The sequence below is a fragment of the Anolis carolinensis genome, unplaced genomic scaffold, assembly GCF_035594765.1.
Source record: "Anolis carolinensis isolate JA03-04 unplaced genomic scaffold, rAnoCar3.1.pri scaffold_14, whole genome shotgun sequence".
In the NCBI taxonomy this organism is placed as follows: Eukaryota; Metazoa; Chordata; class Lepidosauria; order Squamata; family Dactyloidae; genus Anolis; species Anolis carolinensis.
Window position 1 is genome coordinate 12,588,825 of NW_026943825.1, and position 27,672 is coordinate 12,616,496.

The 27,672-nt window shown below is 39.6% G+C and overlaps 1 protein-coding gene across 3 annotated transcripts; it reads left to right on the plus strand.

Moving 5' to 3' along the window:
* The first annotated feature begins 2,667 nt into the window (after positions 1 to 2,667).
* golph3l (golgi phosphoprotein 3 like) lies at positions 2,668 to 27,616 on the plus strand. Of its 3 annotated transcripts, none has more exons than XM_062964772.1 (6): positions 2,668 to 2,839; positions 10,034 to 10,130; positions 14,779 to 14,977; positions 25,203 to 25,334; positions 25,433 to 25,547; positions 26,588 to 27,616. In XM_062964772.1, exons 1-6 carry the CDS (start codon positions 2,758 to 2,760, stop codon positions 27,013 to 27,015), a joined length of 1,053 nt encoding a protein of 350 aa, XP_062820842.1. In that variant the 5' UTR covers positions 2,668 to 2,757; the 3' UTR covers positions 27,016 to 27,616. The 3 variants fall into 3 exon arrangements, with proteins under 3 accessions (XP_062820842.1, XP_062820844.1, XP_062820843.1); XM_062964774.1 differs by lacking the exon at positions 2,668 to 2,839 and adding an exon at positions 3,160 to 3,178; XM_062964773.1 differs by lacking the exon at positions 2,668 to 2,839 and adding an exon at positions 9,860 to 9,948.
* Positions 27,617 to 27,672: the final 56 nt, after the last annotated feature.

Here is a 27,672-nt window from a genome sequence, read left to right on the forward strand (position 1 = left end):
ACTACTACTATTACTGTATATTCAATGTGTTGTCAAAGGCTTTCATGGCCGGAATCATTGGGTTGCTGTGAATTTTCCGGGCTGTCTGGCCATGCTCCTGACGTTTCACTCACATCTCTGGCAGGCATCGTTTGTTGGAAACTAGGTCTGTGGAAACTAGGCAAGTGGGGTTTATATCCCTGTGGAATGATGTCCATGGTAGGAGAAAACTCTTCTCTATTGGAAGTGTGAATGTTGCACTTGGCCACCTTGACTAGAATAGAGTAGCCTTGCAGCATCAAAGCCTATTACAGTAGAGTCTCACTTATCCAAGCTTCACTTATCCAAGGTTCTGTATTATCCAAGGCAGTCGGCCTTTTAGGTCATTATTTTTGTAGTAAATGTTGCAATGTTTTGGTGCTAAATTCGTAAATACAGGAGAGTCTCACTTATCCAAGACTCACTTATCCAAGGTTCTGGATCATCCAAGACATTTTTGTAGTCAATATTTTCAATATATCGTGATATTTTGGTGCTAAATTTGTAAATACAGTAATTACAACATAACATTCCTGCATATTGAACTTATTTTTCTGTCAAATTTGTTGTATAACATGATGTTTTGATGCTTAATTTGTAAAATCATAACCTAATTTGATTAAGGTTTTTCCTTAATCCCTCCTTATTATCCAAGATATTCGCTTATCCAAGGTTCTTCTGGCCCGTTTATCTTGGATAAGTGAGATTCTACTATACAGTAATTACTACATAACATGACTATGTATTGAACTGCTTTTTCTGTCAATTTCTTGTAAAACACAATGTTTTGGTGCTTAATTTGTAAAATCATATTGTAATTTTATGTTTAATAGGCTTTTTTCTTAATCCCTCCTTATTATCCAACATATTCGCTTATCCAACGTTCTGCCAGCCCGTTTATCTTGGATAAGTGAGACTCTACTGTATTTCAGAACACAGAAATGCTGGACCATTCTCACAACTACACAAAGAAGCCATTGAAATCCACAAGCACAATTTCAACAGAAAGGAGGAAACCATGAAATGAACACAACCTAGCTGCCGGTATTAAAAAAAAAACTCCAAAATCAGGGGAGTAAATAAAGAAAAACATTCACAAAACAGTGGAATTCCGGACAAAAAACAATCTGGGCCAGCTAGAAGCCATTGAAATCCACAAGCACAATTTCAAAAGAAAGAAGGAAACCATGAAAATGAACACAACCTGGCTGCAGGTACAGTAGAGTCTCACTTATCCAACACTTGCTTTTCCAATGTTCTGGATTATCCAACGCGTTTTTGTAGTCAATGTTTTCAATACATCGTAATATTTGGTGCTAAATTCATAAATACAGTAATTACTACATAGCAATACTGCGTACTGAGCTACTTTTTCTGTCAAATTTGTTGTATAACATGATGTTTTTGTTTTTATTGTTATTTTAAAGCTAATTGTATTGTTTTAATCTATTTCTGTAAACCGTTCCGAGCCAAACTGGGAGTAGCGGTATACAAGTCTAATAAATAAATAAATTCGTAAATACAGTAATTACTACATAGCATTACTGTGTACTGAACTACTTTTTCTGTCAAATTTGTTGTATAACATGATGTTTTGCTGCTTAATTTGTAAAATCATAACTTAATTTGATGTTTAATAGGCTTTCCTTAATCCCTCCTTATTATCCAACATATTCGCTTATATTCGTAAATACAGTAATTACTACATAGCATTAATGTGTAATGAACTACTTTTTCTGCCAAATATCCCTCCTTAATCCCTCCTTATTATCCAACATATTCGCTTATATTCGTAAATACAGTAATTACTACATAGCATTACTGTGTATTGAACTACTTTTTCTGTCAAATTTGTTGTATAACATGATGTTTTGCTGCTTAATTTGTAAAATCATAACTTAATTTGATGTTTAATAGGCTTTCCTTAATCCCTCCTTATTATCCAACATATTCGCTTATATTCGTAAATACAGTAATTACTACATAGCATTAATGTGTAATGAACTACTTTTTCTGCCAAATATCCCTCCTTAATCCCTCCTTATTATCCAACATATTCGCTTATCTAACGTTCTGCCGGCCCGTTTATGTTGGATAAGCGAGACTCTACTGTATTTATATACTGTAGAGTCTCACTTATCCAACACTCGCTTATCCAACGTTCTGGATTATCCAACGCATTTTTGTAGTCAATGTTTTCAATATATCGTGATATTTTGGTGCTAAATTCATAAATACAGTAATTACTACATAGCATTACTGCGTATTGAACTACTTTTTCTGCCAAATTTGTTGTCTAACATGATGTTTTGGTGCTTAATTTGTGAAATCATAACCTAATTTGATGTTTAATAGGCTTTTCATTAATGCCTCCTTATTATCCAACATATTTGCTTATCCAACATTCTGCCGGCCCGTTTATGTTGGATAAGTGAGACTCTACTGTATTTAAAAAAACTCCTAAATCAGGACAGTAAATAAAGAACAACATTCACAAAACAGTGGAATTCCAGACAAAAAACAGTCTGGGCCAGCTAACAAAGGATTCTCTCAGGCAGGAGGCAGCCGGGCTTTGAAGCTGCAAGGCTTGTCGCTGCTAATCAAGGTGATTAATTGCGTCATTCACAGTTGCCAGCTAAAATCACCTCAGAGGCTTCACAGGCCTCGACGTGTTCTTTTTCCCGGCCAAACAAAATGGAGGCGTGGCAGTCTTTTTAGTCACAAAAGAAGGGGCACAAAATGGCCTTCCCCCCCTTGGCCTGGCTGCCGGCCTTTGGGGTCCCACCGCCTCCCTCGTGCAAAGGGCCGAAACACGAGGACGGTGAGTCGAGTGGCCGACGAGTGTGTTGTTTCTTCCCTCAGGCTTCAACAATCGCCAGCCATTTTGAACCCACACTGGGAGCCCTTCGCGAGATGGACACGAGCTTGTCTTGTTCGTTTCCCTCCATTTTTTCACTCCCTTTCTTGTTCCCAAACCTGAAGAGGACACGACGGACATGAAGTGTTTATTCAGAGCTTGGGTGCTGGTTAGGAATTATTTGGTCAACACCATCTTGGCTGAGGGAGACTTATTCCAGTCAGAATCTCTTCACAAAATGGCTCCCGGCGGGAACGTCTCACTTGAGGGTCTCCAATGATGTAGAAATCCTACATTTTGGGGGTATTTAGAGAATCTATTTAAGGCAGGAATAGGCAAAGTTGGGCCTGGAAGGTGTTTTGGACTGCAACTCCCACCATTCCTCACAGCCTCAGGCCTTTTCCTTTTCCCCCTCAGCCGCTTAAGCGGCTGAGGGGGAAAAGGAAAAGGCCTGAGGCTGTGAGGAATGGTGGGAGTTGCAGTCCAAAACACCTTCCAGGCCCAACTTTGCTCGTGCCTGCTTTATTATAATAATAATTAATTAATTTAGTGGGTTGCTGTGAGTTTTCTAGGCCGTCTGGCCATGTTCCGGAAGCATTCTCTCCTGACGTTTCGCCCACATCTATGGCGGCAATCCTCAGAGGTTGTGAGGTCTGTTGGAAACGAGGCAAGTGGGGTTTATATATCTCGGGGGAAATGTCCAGGGTGGGAGACAAGTGTGAATGTTGCCATTGGCAAGTACAGTAGAGTCTCACTTATCCAACGTTCTGGATTATCCGACGCGTTTTTGTAGTCAATGTTTTCAATACATCGTGATATTTTGGTGCTACATTCACAAATACAGTACAGTTGAGTCTCACTTATCCAACGTTCTGGATTATCCGACGCGTTTTTGTAGTCAATGTTTTCAATACATCGTGATATTTTGGTCCTAAATTCACAAATGCAGTACAGTTGAGTCTCACTTATCCAACGTTCTGGATTATCCAACGCGTTTTTGTAGTCAATGTTTTCAATACATGGTGATATTTTGGTCCTAAATTCACAAATACAGTACAGTTGAGTCTCACTTATCCAACGTTCTGGATTATCCGACGCGTTTTTGTAGTCAATGTTTTCAATACATCGTGATATTTTGGTGCTACATTCACAAATACAGTACAGTTGAGTATCACTTATCCAACGTTCTGGATTATCCAACGCGTTTTTGTAGTCAATGTTTTCAATACATCGTGATATTTTGGTGCTACATTCACAAATACAGTTCAGTAGAGTCTCACTTATCCAACGTTCTGGATTATCCGACGCGTTTTTGTAGTCAATGTTTTCAATACATGGTGATATTTTGGTGCTACATTCACAAATACAGTACAGTTGAGTCTCACTTATCCAACGTTCTGGATTATCCAACGCGTTTTTGTAGTCAATGTTTTCAATACATCGTGATATTTTGGTGCTAAATTCACAAATACAGTACAGTAGAGTCTCACTTATCCAACGTTCTGGATTATCCGACGCGTTTTTGTAGTCAATGTTTTCAATACATCGTGATATTTTGGTGCTACATTCACAAATACAGTACAGTTGAGTCTCACTTATCCAACGTTCTGGATTATCCGACGCATTTTTGTAGTCAATGTTTTCAATACATCGTGATATTTTGGTGCCACATTCACAAATGCAGTACAGTTGAGTCTCACTTATCCAACGTTCTGGATTATCCAACGCGTTTTTGTAGTCAATGTTTTCAATACATGGTGATATTTTGGTCCTAAATTCACAAATACAGTACAGTTGAGTCTCACTTATCCAACGTTCTGGATTATCCAACGCGTTTTTGTAGTCAGTGTTTACAATACATCGTGATATTTTGGTGCTACATTCACAAATGCAGTACAGTTGAGTCTCACTTATCCAACGTTCTGGATTATCCGACGCGTTTTTGTAGTCAATGTTTACAATACATCGTGATATTTTGGTACTAAATTCATAAATACAGTACAGTTGAGTCTCACTTATCCAACGTTCTGGATTATCCAACGCGTTTTTGTAATCAATGTTTTCAATACATCGTGATATTTTGGTGCTAAATTCATAAATACAGTACAGTAGAGTCTCACTTATCCAACATAAATGGGCCGGCAGAACCTTGGATAAGCGAAAATCTTGGATAATAAGGAGGGATTAAGAAAAAAGCCTATTAAACATAATAATAATAATAATAATAATAATAATAATAATAATAATAATAATAATAATAACTTTATTCTTATACCCCGCGCCATCTCCCCGAAGGGACTCAGAGCGGCTCACATAGGGCTATGCCCGGACACAACAGCACAAAATCAAAACAAAAACAATAAACAAATCAACCAACAATAAAACATCAACATGGTTAAAAACATAAAATTACAATATGATTTTACAAATTAATCACCAAAACATGTTTTACAAGAAATTGACAGAAAAAGCAGTTCAATAATGTTATGTAGTAATTACTGTAGAGTCTCACTTATCCAAGATAAACGGGCCAGAAGAACCTTGAATAAGCGAATATTTTGGATAATAAGGAGGGATTAAGGAAAAGCCTATTAAACATCAAATTAGGTTGTGATTTTACAAATTAAGCACCAAAACTTCATGTTATACAACAAATTTGACAGAAAAAGTAGTTCAATACGCAGTAATGTTATGTTGTAATTACTGTATTTACGAATTTAGCACCAAAATATCACGATATATTGAAAACATTGACTACAAAAATGGCTTGGATAATCCAGAAGCTTGGATAAGCGAGGCTTGGATAAGTGAGACTCTACTGTATATATATACCGTATATACTCGAGTATAACCCGACCCGAATATAAGCCGAGGCACCTAATTTTACCACAAAAAAACTGGGAAAACATTGACTCCAGTATAAGCCGAAGGTGGTAAATTTCAGAAATAAATATAGGTACCAATAAAATTACATTAATTGAGGCATCACTAAGTTAAATGTTTTTGAATATTTACATAAAGCTCAAATTTAAGATAAGACTGTCCAACTCTGATCAAATCATTATTCTCATCTTCTTCAATGTCAATGTGCTTATGTGTCTTTTTCATAATAACAGAGTAACATAATACATGTAATAATAGTAATAATAATAAATACAGGGAAATGATACATGTAATAATAAATAGAGGAACATAATAAATGCAATAATAATGATAAGATCAGAGTGAAACAATAAATGTATTAATAGTAATAATAAAAATAGAGTAAAATAAATGTAATACAGTAGAGTCTCACTTATCCAACACTCACTTATCCAACATTCTGGATTATCCAATGTGTTTTTGTAGGCAATGTTTTCAATATATTGTGATATTTTGGTGCTAAATTCATAAATACAGTAATTACTACATAGCATTACTGCGTATTGAACTACTTTTTCTGTCAAATTTGTGGTATAACATGATGTTTTGTTGCTTAATTTGTAAAATCATAACCTAATTTGATGTTTAATAGGCTTTTCCTTAATCCCTCCTTATTATCCAAGATATTCGCTTATCCAAGCTTCTGCCGGCCCGTTTATGTTGGATAAGTGAGACTCTACTGTATATATATCTATATATATAAAATGATAAAGTTGTTTGCGCAGTGACTATAACAACAAAACTAAACATCCCAGAAATACGAAATTTGGCAACACAATGCAAAAGGCTTGCCTCCAGGTTACAACAACACAACCACACCACAAAACCACAATCCAGACCCACAACACTCACAACAACGCATCATGCGATAACAACACAATTAAACGCCCCAGAAATACAAAACTTGGCAACACAATGCAAAAGCCTTGCCTCCCAGTTGTAACAACACAACCACACCACAAAACCACACAGGACCCACAAAACTCACAACAACGCACCGTGACTATAACAACACAACTAAACGCCCCAGAAATACGAAACTTGGCAACACAACGCAAAAGCCTTCCCTCCCGGTTGTAACAACACAACCACACCACAAAACCACAATCCGGACCCACAAAACTCACAACAATGCATCGTGAGTATAACAACACAATTAAACGTCCCAGAAATACAAAACCTGGCACACAACTAAACGCCCCAGAAATATAAAACTTGACAACACAACGCAAAAACCTTGCCTCCCGGTTGTAACAACACAACCACACCACAAAACCACAATCCGGACCCACAAAACTCACACCAATGCATCGTGACTATAACAACACAACTAAACGCCCCAGAAATACAAAACTTGGCACACAATTAAACGCCTCAGAAATACAAAACTTGACAACACAACACAAAAGCCTTTTCTCCCGGTTCTAACAACACAACTACACCACAAAACCACAATCCGGACCCACAAAACTCACAACAACGCATCGTGACTATAACACAACTAAACGCCCCAAAAATACAAAATTTGACAACACAATGCAAAAGCATTCCCTCCCAATTGTAACAACACAACCACACCACAAAACCACAATCCAGACCCACAAAACTCACACCAATGCATCATGACTATAACAACACAACTAAACGCCCCAGAAATACAAAACTTGGCACACAACTAAACGCCCCAGAAATACAAAACTTGGCAACACAACACAATGCCTTGCCCTCAGTTGTAACAACACAACCACACCAGAAAAACAATCCGGACCCACAAAACTCACAACAACGCATTGTGACTATAACAAATACAAAAATTGACAACACAACTCATCCACCTCCCCAATCCCTACATTCACACTTGGCCTCCAAAAAAACAGTTACAATAATAACAATGACAACAACAACAATAAGAATCAACACAATCACAGGCAAGAAACAGCCAGGCACTGAGGCTGAGAGGCCAGTCAGTGCTACACTGGACCTCCAAAAAACAATACAGTAGCATCTAACTTATCCAACCTTCATGACCACTACAACAACAATAATAATAAACAGCTACACAGGCAAAACAAAAAAAGACTATTGTACCACAATAAAAATATAAACCGCACTCAGCAGAATCAGACATTACAATTAACAACAAACCAAAGACAACAGGGATCTCAAGCAATTATTAATCAACACAAAAATTGAAAAAGGTAACAGACTTCAAATACAACTACTAATGTGAGTATAAAGAAGGGTAGAGGTCACAGCATAAATACAACCTAATGTAGACTGACCAACACCACCAGACTAAGTCACAGCAACGCGTGGCCGGGCACAGCTAGTGTATATATGTATACAGCAGAGTCTCACTTATCCAAGACTCGCTTATCCAACGTTCTGGATTATCCAACGCATTTTTGTAGTCAATGTTTTCAATATACAGTAGAGTCTCACTTATCCAACATAAACGGGCTGGCAGAATGTTGGATAAGCGAATATCTTGGATAATAATGAGGCATTAAGGAAAAGCCTATTAAACATCAAATATAATTAAGCACCAAAACATCATGTTTTACAAGAAATTGACTGAAAAAGCAGTTCAGTACAGAGTAATGTTATGTAGTAATTACTGTATTTACGAATTTAGCACCAAAACATTGCAACATTTACTACAAAAACAATGACTACTAAAAGGCATACTGCCTTGGATAATTCAGATAATACAGAACCTTGAATAAGTGAAGCTTGGATAATTAATTTTCCAAAAGACCTCACAACCTCCGAAGATGCCTGCCATAAATGCAGGCAAAACGTCAGGAGAGAATGCTTCTGGAACATGGCCAGACAGCCTAGAAAACCCACATCAACCCAGTGATTCCAAACATGAAAGCCTTCGACAATATATTATTTACAGTTTATATTTTATTTAATTTATAGTTAATTTTATGTTATTTTTAATTGTAAGATATTTATAACATTTTATTTCATTTACAGTTTATTTTTTTTGTTTTATTTTTATTTCTTATTTATTTGATGTAGTTTAATATTTTATTCCATTTATAGTTTGTATTATTGATAGCATATGTTTTCTTTCATTTACAGTTTTATTTTATATTATATATTTGATTTATATTATTTCAATTGAAATTTGTTATTCATGTTTAATATTATATTTCATTTATTTTCATTTATTTATGTTTTATATTATCTTTATGTATAATATTTGTTATATTTATTATAATATATATACATATTATATAATATTTGTTTTATATATAATAAATAAATTTATATAAATGACTGATATATACTGTATATATATAATATATACAGTAGAATCTCACTTATCCAACATAAACGGGCCGGCAGAACGTTAGATAAGCAAATATGTTGGATAATAAGGAGGGATTAAAGTAAAGCCTATTAAACATCAAATTAGGTTATGATTTTACAAATTAAGCACCAAAACATCATGATATATTGAAAACATTGGCTACAAAAATGCGTTGGATAATCCAGAACGTTGGATAAGTGAGACTCTACTGTATATAACAATTTATTATATATAATATTTATTATATTATTATATATAATATAATAATATATATTATATTATATAATATTTATTATTTATATTTCTTATTTTATATTTATTATTATTTATTTATTTTATATTTATTATGATAAATAATATAATATTATTTATTTATAATGTAAATTATAGTTTAAAATTTATTTCATTTATAATTTATTTTATATTATTTTATTACAATTTATTTCATTTATATTTAAGATTGTATTTCATATTACTTATTCCATTTATAGTTTATCGTTTATGTTTATTTATAGTTTACATAGTATATTATTTGCATTTTATATTTTATTTAATGTTATATTATTTAATCCCTCCTTCGACCACCCATTTGTTCCCCAGTCAAGGAAAGGAAACCATTCTCTCGCTCTCCATTGGTCTCCTGGGCTGTCAATCTGACAAGCTCCTCCCCTCCTTTGTAATTGAATTAATTTCTCTCCCCTTTGCAAGGTTGCCTGTTTCAACACAAAGGGGAGGTGAGAGAGGGACAAAAGCCCGCCTCCCTAAGGAGATGATTGGTCCTCTCCCTCAAAGCGGCTCTTCTCATTGGCCTTTTGTGTTCCAAACCAGGGTAGGTTTCCCAGAGACACCAGGAAGCTGATGTGTTAGCAGTGTATTTTCATTTTTTCCCCTCCTCCTTTTTTTTTTTTTGGTAGATGAACCAGGAAGTAAAGTTTCTTCTGGTTTGGTCTCTCCAGCTTCCCTGGTAAGAGAAAAGCAAAGGAGGGATTTGAGCAGCAGAGGGAATTACAGGTGAGTCTGCAAAGGGGATTTTGGTAGCTATGATTATGGCCTGGGTGTAGAAAGAATCTTTAATTTAAAAGATAGGGCATCTTGCTCTTGTTGTTCTTCTCCCTGCTTAGTTTCCTGGCCCAGGAATGCAAAACAATCCGGATTATAACGGTAGGAGGATCAAAAGGGTCAGAAAATGAGTTTTGTGTTTCACACCAAGCTGTTGGTTTAGTTGGCCAGAGTGAGTTTGTTTTGTAAATAAATAAATAAATAATAATAATATAATTATAACAACAACAGTATAAATATTGTGTGTGTGTGTGTGTGTGTGTATGAAAGAGGTTACATCTGCCTTGCCTGTCAGGTCTTAAATTTAGGTTTACCTAAGGAAGTATTGTAATCCAGGAAGGCGTTTGGCAAGGTTCCCCATGACCTTCTGGCAAGGAAACTAGTCCAGTGTGGCTAGGCGAAACTGCGGTTATTGTTTAAGCGAATGAACCCAAAAGGTGCTCACCAAAGCTTCCTCTTCATCCTGGAAAGGATGGAGTGCCATAAGCAGGGTTCCATCCTGGGCCCAGTTCTATTCAACATCTTTATTAATGACTTAGATCAGTGGTTCTCAACCTGTGGGTCCCCCCGATGTTTTGGCCTTCAACTCCCAGAAATCCAAAGGCTGGGATTTCAGGGAGTTATTATTATTATTATTAACTGCATTTCTATACTGCTTTTCTCACCCCTGGGGGGACTCAAAGCGGTTTACAACATAACAAATGGCAAAAATCAATGCCTTACAATTACAGTAGTGTCTCACTAATCCAAGCCTCGCTTATCCAAGCCTCTGGATAATCCAAGACATTTTTGTAGTCAATGTTTCCAATATATCGTGATATTTTGGTGCTAAATTCATAAATACAGTAATTACAACATAACATTACTGCGTATTGAACTACTTTTTCTGTCAAATTTGTTGTATAACATGAAGTTTTGGTGCTTAATTTGTAAAATCATAACCTAATTTGATGTTTAATAGGCTTTTCCTTGATCAGTCCTTATAATCCAACATATTCGCTTATCCAAGCTTCTGCCGGCCCGTTTAGCTTGGATTAGTGAGACTCTACTGTATATAAAAATATATCACATATCTAAATAAAATACATTAAAACCATTAAAACTATAAAAACATCAAACAAAGACATATGCATAAAACATGCTATTACAGCAATTGACACAGATCCCTTCTTTTCCCCCACCACCATCCCCCACCACCATCCATAGTTTCACCCTTTCTTTATATACCACCCCTGCTCCCCCAGAGTTGTAGATCAAAACACCTAGGGACCCACAGGTTAAGAGCCACTGACTTAGATGAAGGGTTAGAAGGTTTTTGGATGGGGCCAAATTAGGATCATCAGGTTTTTGGATGGGACCAAATTAGGAGGGAGAGCTAATACTCCAGAAGACAGGAGCAGAATTCAAAATGATCTTAACAGATTGGAGAGATGATTGGCCAGAATTAACAAAGTGAAGTTCAACAGGGACAAATGGAAATGGAAAAAAGGAAATGCGAAGATACAGAATGAAGGATGCCTGGCTCGACAGCAGTGCTTGTGAAAAAGATCTTGGAGTCCTCATGGGGAGGAAGGTGAACATGAGCCAACAATGTGATGTGGCTGCTAAAAAAGCCAAAGGGATTTTGGCCTGCATCAATAGGTGTCTAGTGTCTAGATCCAGGGAAGTCATGCAAACTCCCTTTTCTGCCTTGGCCAGACCGCTTTACCTGGAATCACACTGTGTCCAATTCTAGGCACCGTAATCGAAGGGAGATGTTGACACGCTGGAATGTGTCCAGAGGAGGGTGACTCAAAGAATCGAGGGACTGAACATGCCCTATGAGGAGCTGCTTAAAGAGCTGGGCATTTTTAGCCTGCAGAAGGGAAGGCTGAGAGGAGACATGATGAGGGCCATGGATCAAGATGTGAGGGGAAGTCATAGGGAGGAGGGAGCAAGCTTGTTTTCTGCTGCCCTGGAGACTAGGACACAATGGGACAATGGCTTCAAACTACAGGAAAGGAGATTCCACCTGGACATTAGGAAGAACTTCCTGACCATGAGAACTGTTCAGCAGTGGAACTCTCTGCCCCGGAGTATGGTGTATGGGAAGACGTTATATCTGCCTTGTCTGTCAGGTCTTAAGTTTAGGTTAAACTTAATACCTGACCTGTCAGGTATTAAGTTTAGGTTAAACTTAATACCTGAGGAAGTATTGTAATCCATTCTTATATATTGTAATGGTTTTTACTGGAAGCTATTTATTTTAAATACTCATATGCTTCATTCTATGTTAATGTTTATATGTTTTTGGTTTTCAGTTGTGTCTTTTTATTTTTAACATTGTTACTCCGAGTCTATTTGACTAGACAAAAAGCAGGATAATAATAATAATAAGTCCTATTTCTTACCCTCCTTTCCCCAAGGCTGGCTGCAACATAGTTAAAACACAATAGATTAAAGCATAAGACCTTTTAAAATACTGAAACATACATCAAAATAAAAAGGCATTTTGAAGAGCCACAAAAAGGTCTATAAAATGCAAGCACATTTATTATTATTTTGGGTTTTTTTGTTTTTGTTTTTTTAAAAAAAGAGGAATCTGTGCAAACGGACCAAGAAAACGTTGGCCACGTTTGCAAGGTCTTGCCCCCTTCCCTCTCTTTCTGACACCTGTTTCTCTTTAACTGTGACTGGCTATTAAAATTCTCTCTGCTCCGCAAGTCACCAGTGTTAGATGTACAACCGAGGGCTTGTGATGCTGGAACAAAATCACTTTAAAAACAACAACAGACAAACTGTGAATGTCAGTGAGAGAAGGCAAGGCTTCTCTTTTTCTCACAGGAAGTGGTTCAGCGATCCGCCCAGTTCCTGCCACGCTGAATTTGCCGGCTCCCTTTTTTATTTTATAGTGGAAAAATAAACAAACCCTGACATGTGAAGGCCTGGCTTTATCCCTGTCTCCTTAGGACTAGGCCCCTACCAAGTTAGTCCCTTGAGAGAAGTAGAGACAGGTTCCCTAAGTTTGCTTTTAAGTTGATTTCTATGCAAGTTAGAACAGGTTTTTAAAGTTGTACCTCTAGTCAAAAATATATATAATTGTAGCTTTGGGTCATAGAGCTTTGGTTAACACCTTCCCTTTGCTATCTGTGCCCCGTTCAGAAAATTTCACTTCACATTCTGTCCCTGTGATAATTGGATTTTAAAAATGTTGGCTTGTTGTGGAAACAAGGGTTGGAGACATGGCTTCAGTGGAGACTCCTTTTCCCCATAATAATAACTCTTCCAGGAGATTTCTCTCACTTCCTGTTGTCTCATCCCCGTTCTTAACTATGACTTGTTTGCAAGTTGGATGTCTGAAACTTAGCGACTATCTGTGTTGGAGTTCAGTATTTTCACTGAATGGTGCCCTGTAGTTTTTACTTGCTTGATTCCCCCTTTACCTTTCTCATTCTAGCATTGTGGTTTCTGTTTTAGAGTCATTTTGGGATGTTGTCTTGATTTTATTTAAAGCAGGAATGGAAACTATGTGGCCACGAAGGTTTTTCCTGTAGAATCACAGGGATTGTAGTATCCTATGGTCGTTTGCTCTCTCTGCCCAAGAGAGTGGGTACCTCCCCCAAACTACAACTCCCAGGATCCCATTACCTGGAGCCATGGCAGTTCCAAGTGGGGTCAAACTGCATTTATTCCACAGTGTAGATGCCCCCTGAATCAAAGTTTCTTCTTTTCAAGTGACAAGTTGAAAAGAGTAGAAATATTGGGTTGCTGTGAGTTTTCTGGGCTGTATGGCCATGTTCCAGGAGCATTTTCTCCTGATCTTTCGCCCACATCTATGGCAAGCATCCTCAGAAGTTGTGAGGCCCGTTGGAAACTAAGTGGGTTTTATATATCTGTGGAATGTCCAGGGTGGGAGAAAGTCTGTTTGAGGCAAGTGTGAATATTGCAATTGGCTACCTTGATCAGCATTGAATGCCTTGCAGCTTCAAAGCCTCAGATTAAGAATTACATAGTTACTGTATCAAATCTGTTTTGTTTTTGAAATAAGGATATTATTATTTATTTAAAGCACTGTAATGCTGCTACTGTGTCAAAAAGTGTTCTTAGAGCAGAAAACCATTAATTTGAGTTTACAAATAAAGCTATATGGAAAAAAGATACAAAATTAAAATGTGGGAGAGGGAAAAGTAACACTTCCTTGCTTGTAATTGTACATTTTTTGTTTATTTGTCATAAAGAAAGCCATTATTTGTGTGTAGCGTTACATTCTATTGTTACCTTTTCTTCGTTTCAGGCCTATCATTTTGACTTCTTTTCTAGTCAAGATTCCAGTTGCAAACGGGATCCTGGGAATTGTAATTTCAGTCAGAGAAGGCAAAGGACTGTGCCAAGATGCAATCCCCAGACTTCCATATCATTGAGCTATGGCAGTCAAAGTGTTTCAGACTGCATTAATTCTGCAGTTTAGATGCACCCTCTAGAAATCTTGACCAGCAGCTATAGATTATTGGGTTCTGCGGACAGTGTTGTAGCCAATCAGGCTAGGAATTAGGCAGGTTTGTCGAAAAACAAGGAGGCCGTAATGAAAATGTGGCATTTGTACCTTGTTTTTCCTTCCCAGGTGCGGCAGGGAGACCATGACCACGTTAATTCACCGGGGACGGCGGGCGGACGTTGGCAGGAATGCTGACAAGCGAGTGGAGGGTGAGGAAGACTCTGTGCTTGACAAGAGCAATGGGGAGGAAGACCCCGGCGACTGCAAAGACATCCGCCTCACCCTCATGGAAGAGGTGCTGCTCCTGGGACTGAAAGACAAGGAGGTATGAAAAGAGTCCTGTGCTTCTTTCTGTCCCATTTTGGGACAAGTTTCAGTCTGTTTCCTCCCCAGAGGTTCTTTACTTTCCTTGGGATGGTAGGTGGTGCTTCTCAAATCCTATGTAAGATAATTTCACAGCTGCGGAATGTTTCTTGGTATTGAGAAGAGGAAAAAGTAAGCGGCTTTGTGTTCCTCCAATATTTTTTTGGACAGTGGCTCCCACCAGTCTCCCACATTTTCTGCTTTGAACTGGAATATATGGAAGTGTGGACTCAGATATCCCAGTTCAAAGCAGATATTGTGGGATTTTTTCCCTTGATATTTTGAGTTATATGGCTGTGTGGATGGGCCCTTCGTTGGGAGGACTGTGACTGGTGAAGACAGAATGCCATAAAGTCACCGTGAGGCCTAAATCAGGCCTCTTCAACTTGCAGCCCTCCAGGTGTTTTGGACTTCAGCACCCAGAATTCCTGACCATTGAACATGCTGGTTAGGGCTTCTGGGATTTGGAGGTCCAAACACCTGGACAACCGTCTTGAAGAAAGTAATTCGCTTATACCCCCAAAATGCTGCAGGGCCCATGCCATTTATATGCTCAGCCTGCACAAAACATTCTGAGCCATGCCTTGAAACACCTTGACAGATTTTGTTGATAAAATCACCAGAATCACCAGAATAAGAGACAAGGAACAGGTATGACGTGCGTGGTTTGAAAATAGTGCTTGCTCCTTATTGCTGAGGTTGTTTGCACAAGTCATAACCTTTTGTGGCTCATTTGCCACTACTGCATGTTCTTGTAAGAGATCCATATAAAGTGTCTTTCATTGTTTGTTTAAAACCCTGTTTACCAATTTGGAATTTGCTCTGTGCTCTGTGCTTAAACTGCCTGAGTTCAATGTACTGTCCGATAGTATTTGGACAGTAGTGTTTTGGGTTGTTGTGTGTTTCTGGGCTGTATGTCCATGTTCCAGAAATATTAATCTCCTGATGTTTCACTCACATCTATGGCAGGCATCCTCTGAGGTTGTTACTTCACAACCTCCGAGGATGCCTGCCATAGATGTGGGTGAAATGTCAGGAGCCAATACTTCTGGAACATGACCATACAGCCCGGAAAACATGAAACAACCCTGTGATTCTGGCCATGAAAGCCTTTGACAACAGTAGGGTTTGGGTTTTTTAAAAATCCCTTTTGTTGGACAAAATAAACTTCAGGGCTAAGTGGAATAATTTGACAGAAAAAATCAGTTTCAGGGATATGACTTCATTAGAAGAACCATTCATATGTGTGATAGATAGATAGATAGATAGATAGATAGATAGATAGATAGATAAATAGATAGATAGACAGACAGACAGACAGATCTTTGCTCCTACTCCTTTCACAAAACTGCTTGAAATATATTCATTTCTCAAAGAAAGGAAGGAACGCTTTTTGGGCACCTTTCCGCACTTGCTGATTTAATGTGGCATTCTTCTTTTGAGGACAAATTAATCTTTCCACTAGGCATATTAGATGTAAGCATAGAGAAAAAGAAAAAGTAGCCAGTGAGGTCAGAAGCCAGCTGAAATACACAAAGTCCACCTGATGATGTTTCTTTTTGAAGCTTAAAGGTATACAGGATAATGAATGGTAATAGTATAGCTCCTTTTAAAACAGTCCAAGAAAGAGAAACAGTCCAAGACAACAAACAATATTTGCAAAAAGCAAAGTAGCCAAATTGAAAGAATAGAATGGGTCACAGCAGGAGGACAGCATAAGAAGTAAAATGTGGGAATTCAGAACAGAAATCGCAAAACGAAAATGTCGGCTCACAAGAGCCCTGCCCAACTTGCCACCACCTTGGCCTTGTCAGATTAAATTAACATTTTTAGGGAGGGAACCTTGCTTTGCATCGAGTCCTTGAGTGACGGAATAAAACCTAATGACAAATGTTAGTTCTGAAATAGATGACTTGGTTGGCCTTTCATCTGTAGATTAATGAAAGAGTGTAGGGTGGGTGAGGTCTGTTTTAAACTGAGCTGATCCAGTTGGTGTTTTTGGCATAGTTTTTCATTTATCCTCCTCTTTTTGCAATAACTTTCATATCCAGCTGCAGGTCAGAAACAGGGAAATGCCTTGTTATTAATTTGGCTTAGCCCTTCGTTGCTAGTCTAATTTGTATGATATTTTCAGAGAACTTGTCCAAGCTTTGGTCCCAGAGTTAGTCACATGCTTCAGAAATTTGTTTATTTATCTTGTCAGAAGCAAATTGAGAATACAGCTATAATGTATAAAAAATTACAAACTTAAAAAATTGGTATTATACTACATTTCTTTTGACAGAAGCTAGCCACTTGGGGTGCCTCTGGTGGTGCTGTAAAGAGGTCCTCAGTTGTGGATGTGGCAGGGCTCAGACTGCATTGTAGTAAGTGGCCTGTGGTTTGCTCTTCTCCACACTTGCATGTTGAAGACTCCACTTTGTAGCCCCATTTCTTAAGATTGGCTCTTCATCTCGTGGTGCCGGAGCACAGTCTGTTCAGCGCCTTCCAAGTTACCCAGTTTTTTGTATGCCCAGGAGAGAGTTTCTTATCTGGTCTCAGCCACTGATTGAGGTTCCGGGTTTTAGCCTGTCACTTTTGGACTCTCACTTGCTGAGGTGTGCCTGCGAGTATCTCTGTAGATCTTAGGAAGCTGTTTTTTTATTTAAGGGATTGTCATGCTGATATAGGCACAAATATTGGACACTACTGGATTACTGAAGTTACAAAAAACACCTATCATAGCATAATAGACTCAAATGGTTAATTGAAACCTATACTGAGAGAGATTATCAGAAGAGTTTGTTAAGGTAAGGTCTATTCCCCTCAATATTCAATGCTCTACTCCAAAGCTTCTCCCTCCTTCCAGAAATATAACTGAACTTTTGTATAAAGAAAAATATGCGTAACATGTAATTACAGTAGAGTCTCACTTATCCAACATAAATGGGCCGGCAGAATGTTGGATAAGCGAATATGTTGGATAATAAGGAGGCATTAAGGAAAAACCTATTAAACATCAAATTAGGTTATGATTTTATAAATGACTAGCTGTGCCTGGCCACGCGTTGCTGTGGCAAAGTGGTGGTGGTATTGGTTAAAAATTGTTGTGTAATTTTTATTTGACTTTATTTGCATTTTTTATTAATTTTATTGTAAGTTATATTTTATTTATTATATTTTATTATTTTCTTGTATTATTTTTAGTTATTTTCTGTTATTATAGTATTTTATTGTATTAATTTTTAAGTGTTTTTTTATTATTTTTTATTGAGTTGCTAGGAGACCAAGTTGGAGGAGCTTAGCCTTCTAACTGGCAGCAATTGGATAAAAGCAATTATTCCTCTCTCTTTCTAATTAGGACTTGATTTTTCTTTTCTTTTTGTTGTATCAACCTAGAGACGTGGATGATGGGTTGTGTTGTCAAATTTCGAGGTTGGAGGGCCTGTAGTTTTGTTGTTTTGTGGGTCACCATGATGCCATCACTCTTTTATATATATAGAAGCTCCAAAACATCATGTTAGACAACAAATTTGGCAGAAAAAGTAGTTCAAAACGCAGTAATGCTATGTAGTAATTACTGTATTTATGAATTTAGCACCAAAATATCACGATATATTGAAATCATTGACTACAAAAATGCGTTGGATAATCCAGAACATTGGATAAGCGAGTGTTGGATAAGTGAGACTCTACTGTATATCCTAATGTGCTTTCCAAGTTATTTTTGATATAATCATTGAGAAAATATGTTATGTCTTGTTTATTTGTGTTGCTTTATAATTTATGGAGTCACTTTTATTTGTCCATTGATTTGTTTATATATTACTGCTGGCATTGAATGTTTGCCATTGTGTATTTTGTTGTAAGCTGCCCTGAGTCCCTCCAGGGAGATAGGGCAGGCTTTAATAAAATTTCATTCATTCATTCATTCACCTGATCCCCAGAGTGTAGCCATCCAATCCAACACCCTTCTACCATCCAGGAAAGCACAATCAAAGTGGTGGGAGGGAAATAAGATTTTGGAAGCAAAGAAAGCCAGATGGGGGGTGTCTGGGCTGTGAGAAAAAGAGTCTGTGCCCTGCGAGGACGCTGCTGCTGCGGTTTCTGGCAACTCAAATCTTTAATTTCCCTGCATTTCTCAGGAGGAGGAAAGAGAAGATGGAAAGCAGCATGGTGCTGCGGAACCCCTCATTATCAATTATGGAGCCCCAAGGGCTCCCTGAAGCACAGTTTGAGAACCTATAGATACCAGAGTTTGCTCTAGATATCAGAGTTTGACTCCCCATTGGGCTACTCTCAGTCTGTGTGAAAGGCAATGGGCAAACTTCTGACTTATGTAATCTTCAGAGTCAGTATGGTAGAATCATGGAGTTGGAAGAGACTACGTGGGCCATCTAGTCCAACCCCCTGCCACACAGGAAAAGCACATTCAAAACACCCCAAAAGATGGCCATCCAGCCTCTGTTTAAAAGCCTCCAAGAAAGTAGCTTCCACCGGACTCGGAGACAGTGAGTTCCACTGTTGAAAACCTCTCAGGGTCAGGAAGTTTTTTCTAATGTTCAGGTGGAATCTCCTTTCCTGTAATTTGAACCTATTAATATAGTGGTTTCAGTGTTTGTCTGGTAGGCCTTTCAAACAGGCCTTATATTCCAGGATTAGATCCCAGGTTTTCTGCTTTAAACTGGATTATATGAGTTGTGGAAGGCTTTCATGGCCAGAATTGTTGGGTTGCTATGAGTTTTCCAGGCTTCCAGAAAGGAGGAAACCATGAAAATGAACAAAATCTGGCTATCAGTATTAAAAAAAACTCTAAAATCAGGACAGTAAATAAAGAACAGCACTCAAAAAACAGGAATTCCAGACAAGAAACAATCAGAGCCAGTTAACACCTCTCAACAAAGGATTCCCCGAGGCAGGAAACAGCTAGGTTTTGAAGCTTCCAGGCAATTCAGTGCTAATCAAGCTGGCCAGTTGCAACATTCGCACCTACCTCAGGCAGATAAGAGTTCTTTCTCCCTCCCTGAATGTTCCACAGATGTATAAACTCCACTTGCTTAATTTTCAACAGATCTCACAACCTCTGAGGATGCCTGCTATAGATGGGGCGAAACGTCAGGAGATAATGCTTCTGGAACATGGCCATACAATCCGGAAAACTCACAGCAACCCACTGGATTGATTATATGAGTCTGCATTGCCAGATAATCTGGGAAAAACAGAAAATCTGAGATCAGATCCTGGGATATAGGGCCTTTGGAACTTTGGAAGGATCCTACTCTCTTATCCTCAAGGGAAAGCAGTGGCAGAATGTCTTTAGATTGTGATAAGACAGAATCGACTCGAAGAAACATATTTTCCATGTTTTCTTCATTTTCAGCCTTGTGGTAGAGGTAGAATATATTGGATTTAGTTTTAGAGATCCCCATCTGAAAACTCTCAGGGAGCAAACTGTAGTTGAGGAAACTGTTCGAGGTTCAGGAGCGTCTTTGCTTTTGAAAGCTCTTTTCCTATGCAGGCGGAGAGTGCTGCTTTAGATAGAGTGTTAGCCTGGTATATTACGTAAGTAACTCTGTGTCCTTTGGGGAAACCTTTTAAATTAAGTTGTGGCAGCGTAACGCCGGCTGCACCTGCTCCCTGACTCTCTCTCCTCCCTCGGGGGCATTCATTTCCGACTTGGCGGTAACTGGAGCCGCTGCTTTGTGCAATCGCACCAAACAAGCCTGTCCTGTGGATAGGCTGCTGACTTTTCTCGGGGGAAACAAGTGCTGGAGGCAAATTCTTTTGGGGTGGATTGCCGTCCAGGGGATGATTTTTCCTTCCCTCAGAGGTTATCCTTCACACTGTAAATCTACAGAGATCTAGTCTAAAGAAGGGAACTCACTTGATGCACAAGAGAGATGGAATTTGAGAAGAAACCGAGCCCCAACGGTCTCTTTGAGGAATTGTAGCTGGTGATTTTTGACCCCCAAATCATACAGGAACCATCATCTTAGTTTGTTTTTCCTGTTCAGCTGTTTGTCTCAAGACAGGTTTGTCAACTGGGCTTTCTTTGTCGGTGTGACGGATTCGTCGTTTGCTTATTAACTTTACAGGGAAAGAAGCAATAGTCAAAGAAGTTGCAATACTTGTTGGACTTCTTCTAAAAGAAAAATCCAGCAAATTTATCCCTGATCTTTTTTACTTTTTATTAAACAATTTGTGTCTTTATGTAACTTGAGCCAGCATGAGCCCTGAGCATTGAACTGCAGTCCTGGAGATCATGGTTTGGACATAGATGCTCGCTGGATGGCCTTGGACAAGTCACACTCTCTCAGCCTCATAGGCAAGCATCTTCTGAGCAAATTCCCCAGAAAGTTTTCCTTTGTTATGAAACAAATATACCATAAATTCTCTAGTTCTATTTACCCTCAGAAGTTTCTTGGAGATCCATAAGATTCAGGCTAAGTCAAAAGAAACCAAGGAGTTCTTTAGTTACAGTAAATACCTATTCATTATCTTTCAGGAAGAAAGGAGGGTTCACTGTTGCTGCAAGTTTTCCGGGCTGTCTGACCATGTTCCAGAAGCATTCTTTCCTGACATTTCACCCACATCTGTGGCAGGCATTTTCGTAGGTTGTGAGGTCTGTTGGAAACTCGGCAAGTTGGGTTTATGTATCTGTGGAAAGTCCAGGTTGGGAGAAAGAACTCATGTCTGTTTGAGGCAAGTGTGAATGTTTCAATTGGCCAGCTTGACTGGCATTTAATGCTCTCGTAGATTCAAAGTCTGACTGCTTCTTGCCTGAGGGAATTCTTTGTGGAGGGGTGTTAGCTGGTCCTGCTGAACCAACCTGGACACAGCATATAATTTGAGAACACAGAAATGCTGGAGCACTAACAACCACCATGTCATACTACACCGAGAAACCATTGAAACCCACAAGCATATGGACAATTTCAACAGAAAGTAGGAAACCATGAAAATGAAAAAAAATCTGGCTACTAGTATTAAAAAAAACTAGAATCAGAACAGTAAATAAAGAGCAACATTCAGAGAACAGTAATTCCAGACACAAAACAATCAGGGCCAGCTAACACCTCCCAACAAAGGATTCCTCCAGGCAGGAATCTGCAAGGCCATTCAATTCTAATTTAGCTCGCCAATTGCAACATTCACACTTGCCTCAGGCAGACAAGTTCTTTCTACGAACCAGGATAGAGCTCACAACTTCTGAGGATGCCCGCCATAGATGTGAGTGAAACGTCAGGAGAGAATGCTTCTGGAACATAGCTAGACAGCCTGGAAAACTCACAGCAACCCAGTGATGTCAACCATGAAAGCCTTTATCAACACATTAAAGGAGAGTCGGTTTGTTTTCTGTTTTTAAAAATAAAATCTTTTCCTTTTAGATTTTTCCAAAAAGGGAAGCTTTCCTTGACAGTCCACCTTTCCTTGACAATAGTGTTTCATGAGGAAGTGAAAGTGTGTTTGTTTTTTAAGGTAAAAAAAAGATAAATGCTAGTTGTGAAATATTTGCCAAGGCTCAACCATATCAAGACAAACAGGCATCTAGCCCTTTCCTGTCCTTGGGTGAAACAAGGGATGGCATATGCCAAGAAAGCATATAAAATGTGGGCTTGGTGTTTGACCAGGAAATACAGTTTGCCTATAGCAGGCTCAAGTTCCTGTTGACTCCCCCTCCTTTGTTTGTGAAGGAATCTGGATTGTTCGCCAACTTGGAGCAGCTTTATCAGAAGTTAATCCCTAACAGGGAAGAATTCGAAAAGCAGCACTGTGGTTTTCCTCCCTGTTGCATCCACTGGCAAATGTAGTTTGGATTACACACCTTCCCGTCTTAAGCAGCCTTGCTAGAACCAGTACTCAATTGGATCATGAAAGGAGCCTTGCTAGATTGGCAAAAGGCTTGCTTGTCCCAAATTTAATTTCTCACAGTGGCCAACTGATTGTCACAAGTACTGTAGTTGTCTTTTGTTCCCCTATACTTCTGATTCTGGAAGCCATATATAGGCAGTTCCCTGGTTACAAACATCCGTCTTACAAACAACTAGTTAAGAATGGGGCTGAGACAACAGGAAGGGAGATAATCTACCCCTTGGAAGGGAAATCCTCTCCTGAAAGAGTTGTTATTATGCAGAAAAGTGGGTCTCCACTAAAGCTCTGTCACCAATCCTTATTTCCATAACAAATTAATTTTTTCAGAATCCAAGTTTCTCAGAGACAGAAAATGAGATGAAATCTTCTGAACAGGGAGCACAGACAGCAAAACAAGCTCTACAGAGGTGCTAACCCTACTGTATGAGATCTAAATTCGACTGTCTCAATAGATAGAGGGAGAGATTGGATGGATGGATGGACAGATAGATGATAATGATGACAGTATGATGATGATAACAAAAAGACAGATAGTAGCTGTCTGGCTCAATAGATAGGTGGATGATATGGATGGATGGATGGATGGATGTTGGACAGACAGACAGATAGTAGCTGACCGGTTCAATAGATAGAGGGATGATAGCGATAGATAGGTGGATGGATGGATGGATGGATGGATGGATAGATAAGTTGGATGGATGTATAGACAGACAGATTATGGACAGAGAGAAACACATACAGATAGTAGCTGACTGGAGCTTCCGGTGGCCTAGGGGATAAAAGCCTTGTGACTTGAAGGTTGGGCTGCTGACCTGAAGGCTGCCAGGTTCGAATCCCACCCGAGGAGAGTGCGGATGAGCTCCCTCTATCAGCTCCAGCTCCATGCGGGGACATGAGAGAAGCCTCCCACAAGGATGGTAAAACATCAAAACATCTGGGCGTCCCCTGGGCAACGTCCTTGTAGACGGCCAATTCTCTCACTCCAGAAGCAACTCCAGTTGCTCCTGACACAGAAAAAAAGGAGCTGACTGGCTGAATAGATAGGTGGATTATAGAGATAGATACATCAGTGGTTCCCAACCTTTGGGCCTCCAAGTGTCTTGGATTTCAACTCCTAGAAATCCCAGCCAGCTTACCAGCTGTTAGGAACTGTGGGAGCTAAAGTCAAAAACACCTGGAAGCCTAAATGTTGGGAACCACTGATATGGATACATACATACATACATAATTTACAACACCATAAAACTGCCAGCAAAACATGAGGAAAGGAATGAGTAAGTACAGTCACTACTGGACGATGAAGCAACAGCTCCCCCTGTGGCCGGAATCGTGAAGCTGGAAAAATGTTAAAAATGCCTCTGAGTCTGTCTAATGTATGTTGTTTGTCTGTTGGCATTGAATGTTTGCCATATATGTGTTCATTGTAATCCGCCCTGAGTCCCCTTCGGGGTGAGAAGGGCGGAATATAAATACTGCAAATAAATAAATAAATAAATATGTCTACAGAACCTATCTTGTTCGTAACTTGGGGACTGCCTGTATAGGCTTCATGGTTTTGAATAATTTGTTTCATTATCTGAGCCCATTGCCAAATCTTGTGGCAAACAGTTCCACAGGTTAGTACCCTCTCCTTAAGGTAAAGGTTTTCCCCTGACGTTAAGCCCAGTCGTGACCGACTCTGGGGGTTGGTGCTCATCTCCATCTGGCATTGTCATCTGGCATTGTCCATAGACATCTCCAGGTCATGTGGCCGGCATGACTGCATAGAGCGCCATTACCTTCCCGCCGGAGCAGTACCTATTGATCTACTCACATTTGCATGTTTTCGAACTGCTGGGTTGGCAGGAGCTGGGGCTAACAGCGGGCGCTCATTCCGCTCCTGGGATTTGAACCTGGGACCTTTTGGTCCACAAGTTCAGCAGCTCAGTGCTTTAACATCTTCTATAACCTGCTTCTCCTTTCTCCACCATTCCTGAATTATAAGATGAAGATGCCATATCATGTCTGGAGTAAAGTTGGCTTCAGGGAAAACCAGTTGCTGTAGGCTACATTTTATCTGAAGTGCCCTGTGAAGTTCATGGAGTTGCCATAACGTGATAAGCAACATGGTGCCATAGGAGAACACACCCAAACAGGAAATGGTGTCTTTATTATAATTTTGTGCACTTTTGATGTGTGAGTTAAACAAAGCCAGGAAAATTATGGATGTTTCAGACAGTCAGAACTCTCCGTCTCCTCTTTTTGAGGTCAGTAGGAACAGGATAAGAAAAGGGAGACATCATGGAATATAAGTATTGTAGTTGTCTAATACTGATACCTGTCTCTTCTCTTCTCAGGGATACACATCTTTCTGGAATGACTGCATCTCCTCAGGCCTGCGTGGTGGCATTCTCATTGAGCTGGCCATGCGAGGGAGAATACAGCTGGAGCCTCAGACCATGAGGAAAAAACGGCTGCTGGATCGAAAGGTGAGGTTCTCTGCCTCCTGGTCTCTTTACAACATCTCTGCTTGGGACTGGTGAAAGGGAGCATCTTTGGCATCTTTTCTTCTTTCTTTGCCTTCCAGGTGCTTCTAAAGTCAGATGCTCCAACTGGAGATGTGCTTCTGGATGAGACGCTCCGCCACCTCAAAGCCACGGAGCCTGCGGAGACGGTGCAGACGTGGATTGAGCTGCTCACAGGTGAGGCAGGAAACACCTGCCATTATTCTCCTGGCTCCATAATGAGATTCCTGTAACTGGGACATTACAGAACTGTCCTTAAAAAAGTGATTGGAAGTTTATACCAGGGCCAAAATTCCATAGAATTTACAGAAGTGGGTGTTTAAGATCAAGCCAGTGCATGTTGTGGTTTTAGTTATGAGTAGGTTTTTAATAGCTTTTAACTGTTTATTTTAATACCGTTAATATTTAATTCTATTTTAATGTTTGAATGTCACACACACACACACATGTTATTGGCATACAACAACAAAATCACAACAAGAGGAAGTCACAGATAAAAAGGAAAGCACAATTAAGAGTTACTAATCTCAAGCGTACAATGTTTGAACTTTTTGGGGGTTTTTAATTGTGTTGTATCACTCCAGGGAGCGGAGTGAGCGCCCGCTGTTAGCTCCAGCTTCTGCCAACCTAGCAGTTCGAAAACATGCAAATGTGAGTCGATCAATAGGTACAGCTCTGGTGGGAAGGTAACGGTGCTCCATGCAGTCATGCCAGTGGCCACATGACCTTGGAGGTGTCTACGGACAACGCTGGCTCTTCGGCTTAGAAATGGAGATGAGTACCAACCCCCAGAGTCGGACATGACTGGACTTAACATCAGGGGAAACCTTTACCGCCCTGAGTCCCCTGTTGGGTGAGAAGGGCGGGATATAAATGTTGTAATAAATAAATAAATTTACCTTTATCTTTTATCCATTTTACTGTAAGCTGCTTTGAGGTTTTTTTATGGAGAGAAAAAGCAGGGTATAAATAAATATAATAAATAATAACAGGGCTTTTGTGGAGAGTCTCATTTCTGGACCCACTTGTGGTTGCCATGCAGTGATAAGGCATCAGCTGATAATTTCTGTATCATGTATAATTGGTTTGGCGTTTCCCCTGTGCAAGTACACCTCAGTTAATACATTTAGTGAATTCCAGGCATGACAGACTAGCCAGGGAGCTTATTTTCTTCCTGAGTCGGGGATTAATCTTTTGACCACCGTTTTCTCCCACAGGCGAGACCTGGAACCCCTTCAAGCTTCAGTACCAGCTCCGCAATGTCCGTGAGAGGATCGCCAAGAACTTAGTGGAGAAGGGCATCCTGACCACTGAGAAGCAGAACTTCCTCCTCTTCGACATGACCACCCACCCAGTCACCAACACCACGGAGAAGCAGCGCCTGGTGAAGAAGCTGCAGGAGAGCGTACTGGACCGGTGGGTCAATGACCCCCATCGCATGGACAGGAGGACCTTAGCACTGCTGGTGCTGGCCCATGCCTCCGACGTCCTGGAGAATATCTTTGCCAGCCTGGTTGATGAGCAGTACGACGTGGCGATCAACCGGTCCAAGGACCTGCTGGAGAGGGACCCTGAGGTAGAAGCGGCCAAGGCGGGCTGCGCCGAGATGGTCTGGGCCGTCCTGGCAGCTTTCAACAAGTCTTAAATCTTCCTCTCTAGCGGAGAGAGTTTGTTCCGAGTGGGTTTTGCCCCTTCCTCTCTAGGACTGAACCTTTCACTCTGTGGATTCTTCCTGCGCCCTTTGACAGCAGGCCTTGGTGACTTCCTGGTGTCACACCCACCCGGAGTGAAGGGACACAGCGGGTAGCATTCTGTTATAGGAAAACTTATACATTCACCACCTCCTCCTCCTCTTCCTCCTCCTCTCCGTTGGATTTGGGGATTTGATAGGTTGCAAGAATGAGTAAAGAAGTTCTGTGCGTCTCCTTTTCCTTTCTGTGATACCCTTCTTTTTTGTTACACCCCCCGAGTTAAAATGAAGGTTTGCATCTGTTAGAAAATGAACGTTATCTCTCCCTTTTTAAATTTCAAACTCTCTTTCTTGTTTTTTTTTTCTTTTTGTATGTTTTGGGAAGGAATGAATTGCAGTGTGTATTCTGTTGGTTTATTATTATTTTTTATCTGAACTCTGACCTCAGTTTGTGCTCTGTCTTGTTTCTCGATCCAGATTCCTCTGGATGGTTTTTCTTCTTCTGTGCTGTTCTCCTTGTGTTTGTTTGAAAATACCATTACAGCACAAATCTCTATGCAATCTCCCGTGTATTTTTCCTTTCAGAAGGTTCCCCTCTCTACCTGATTTACA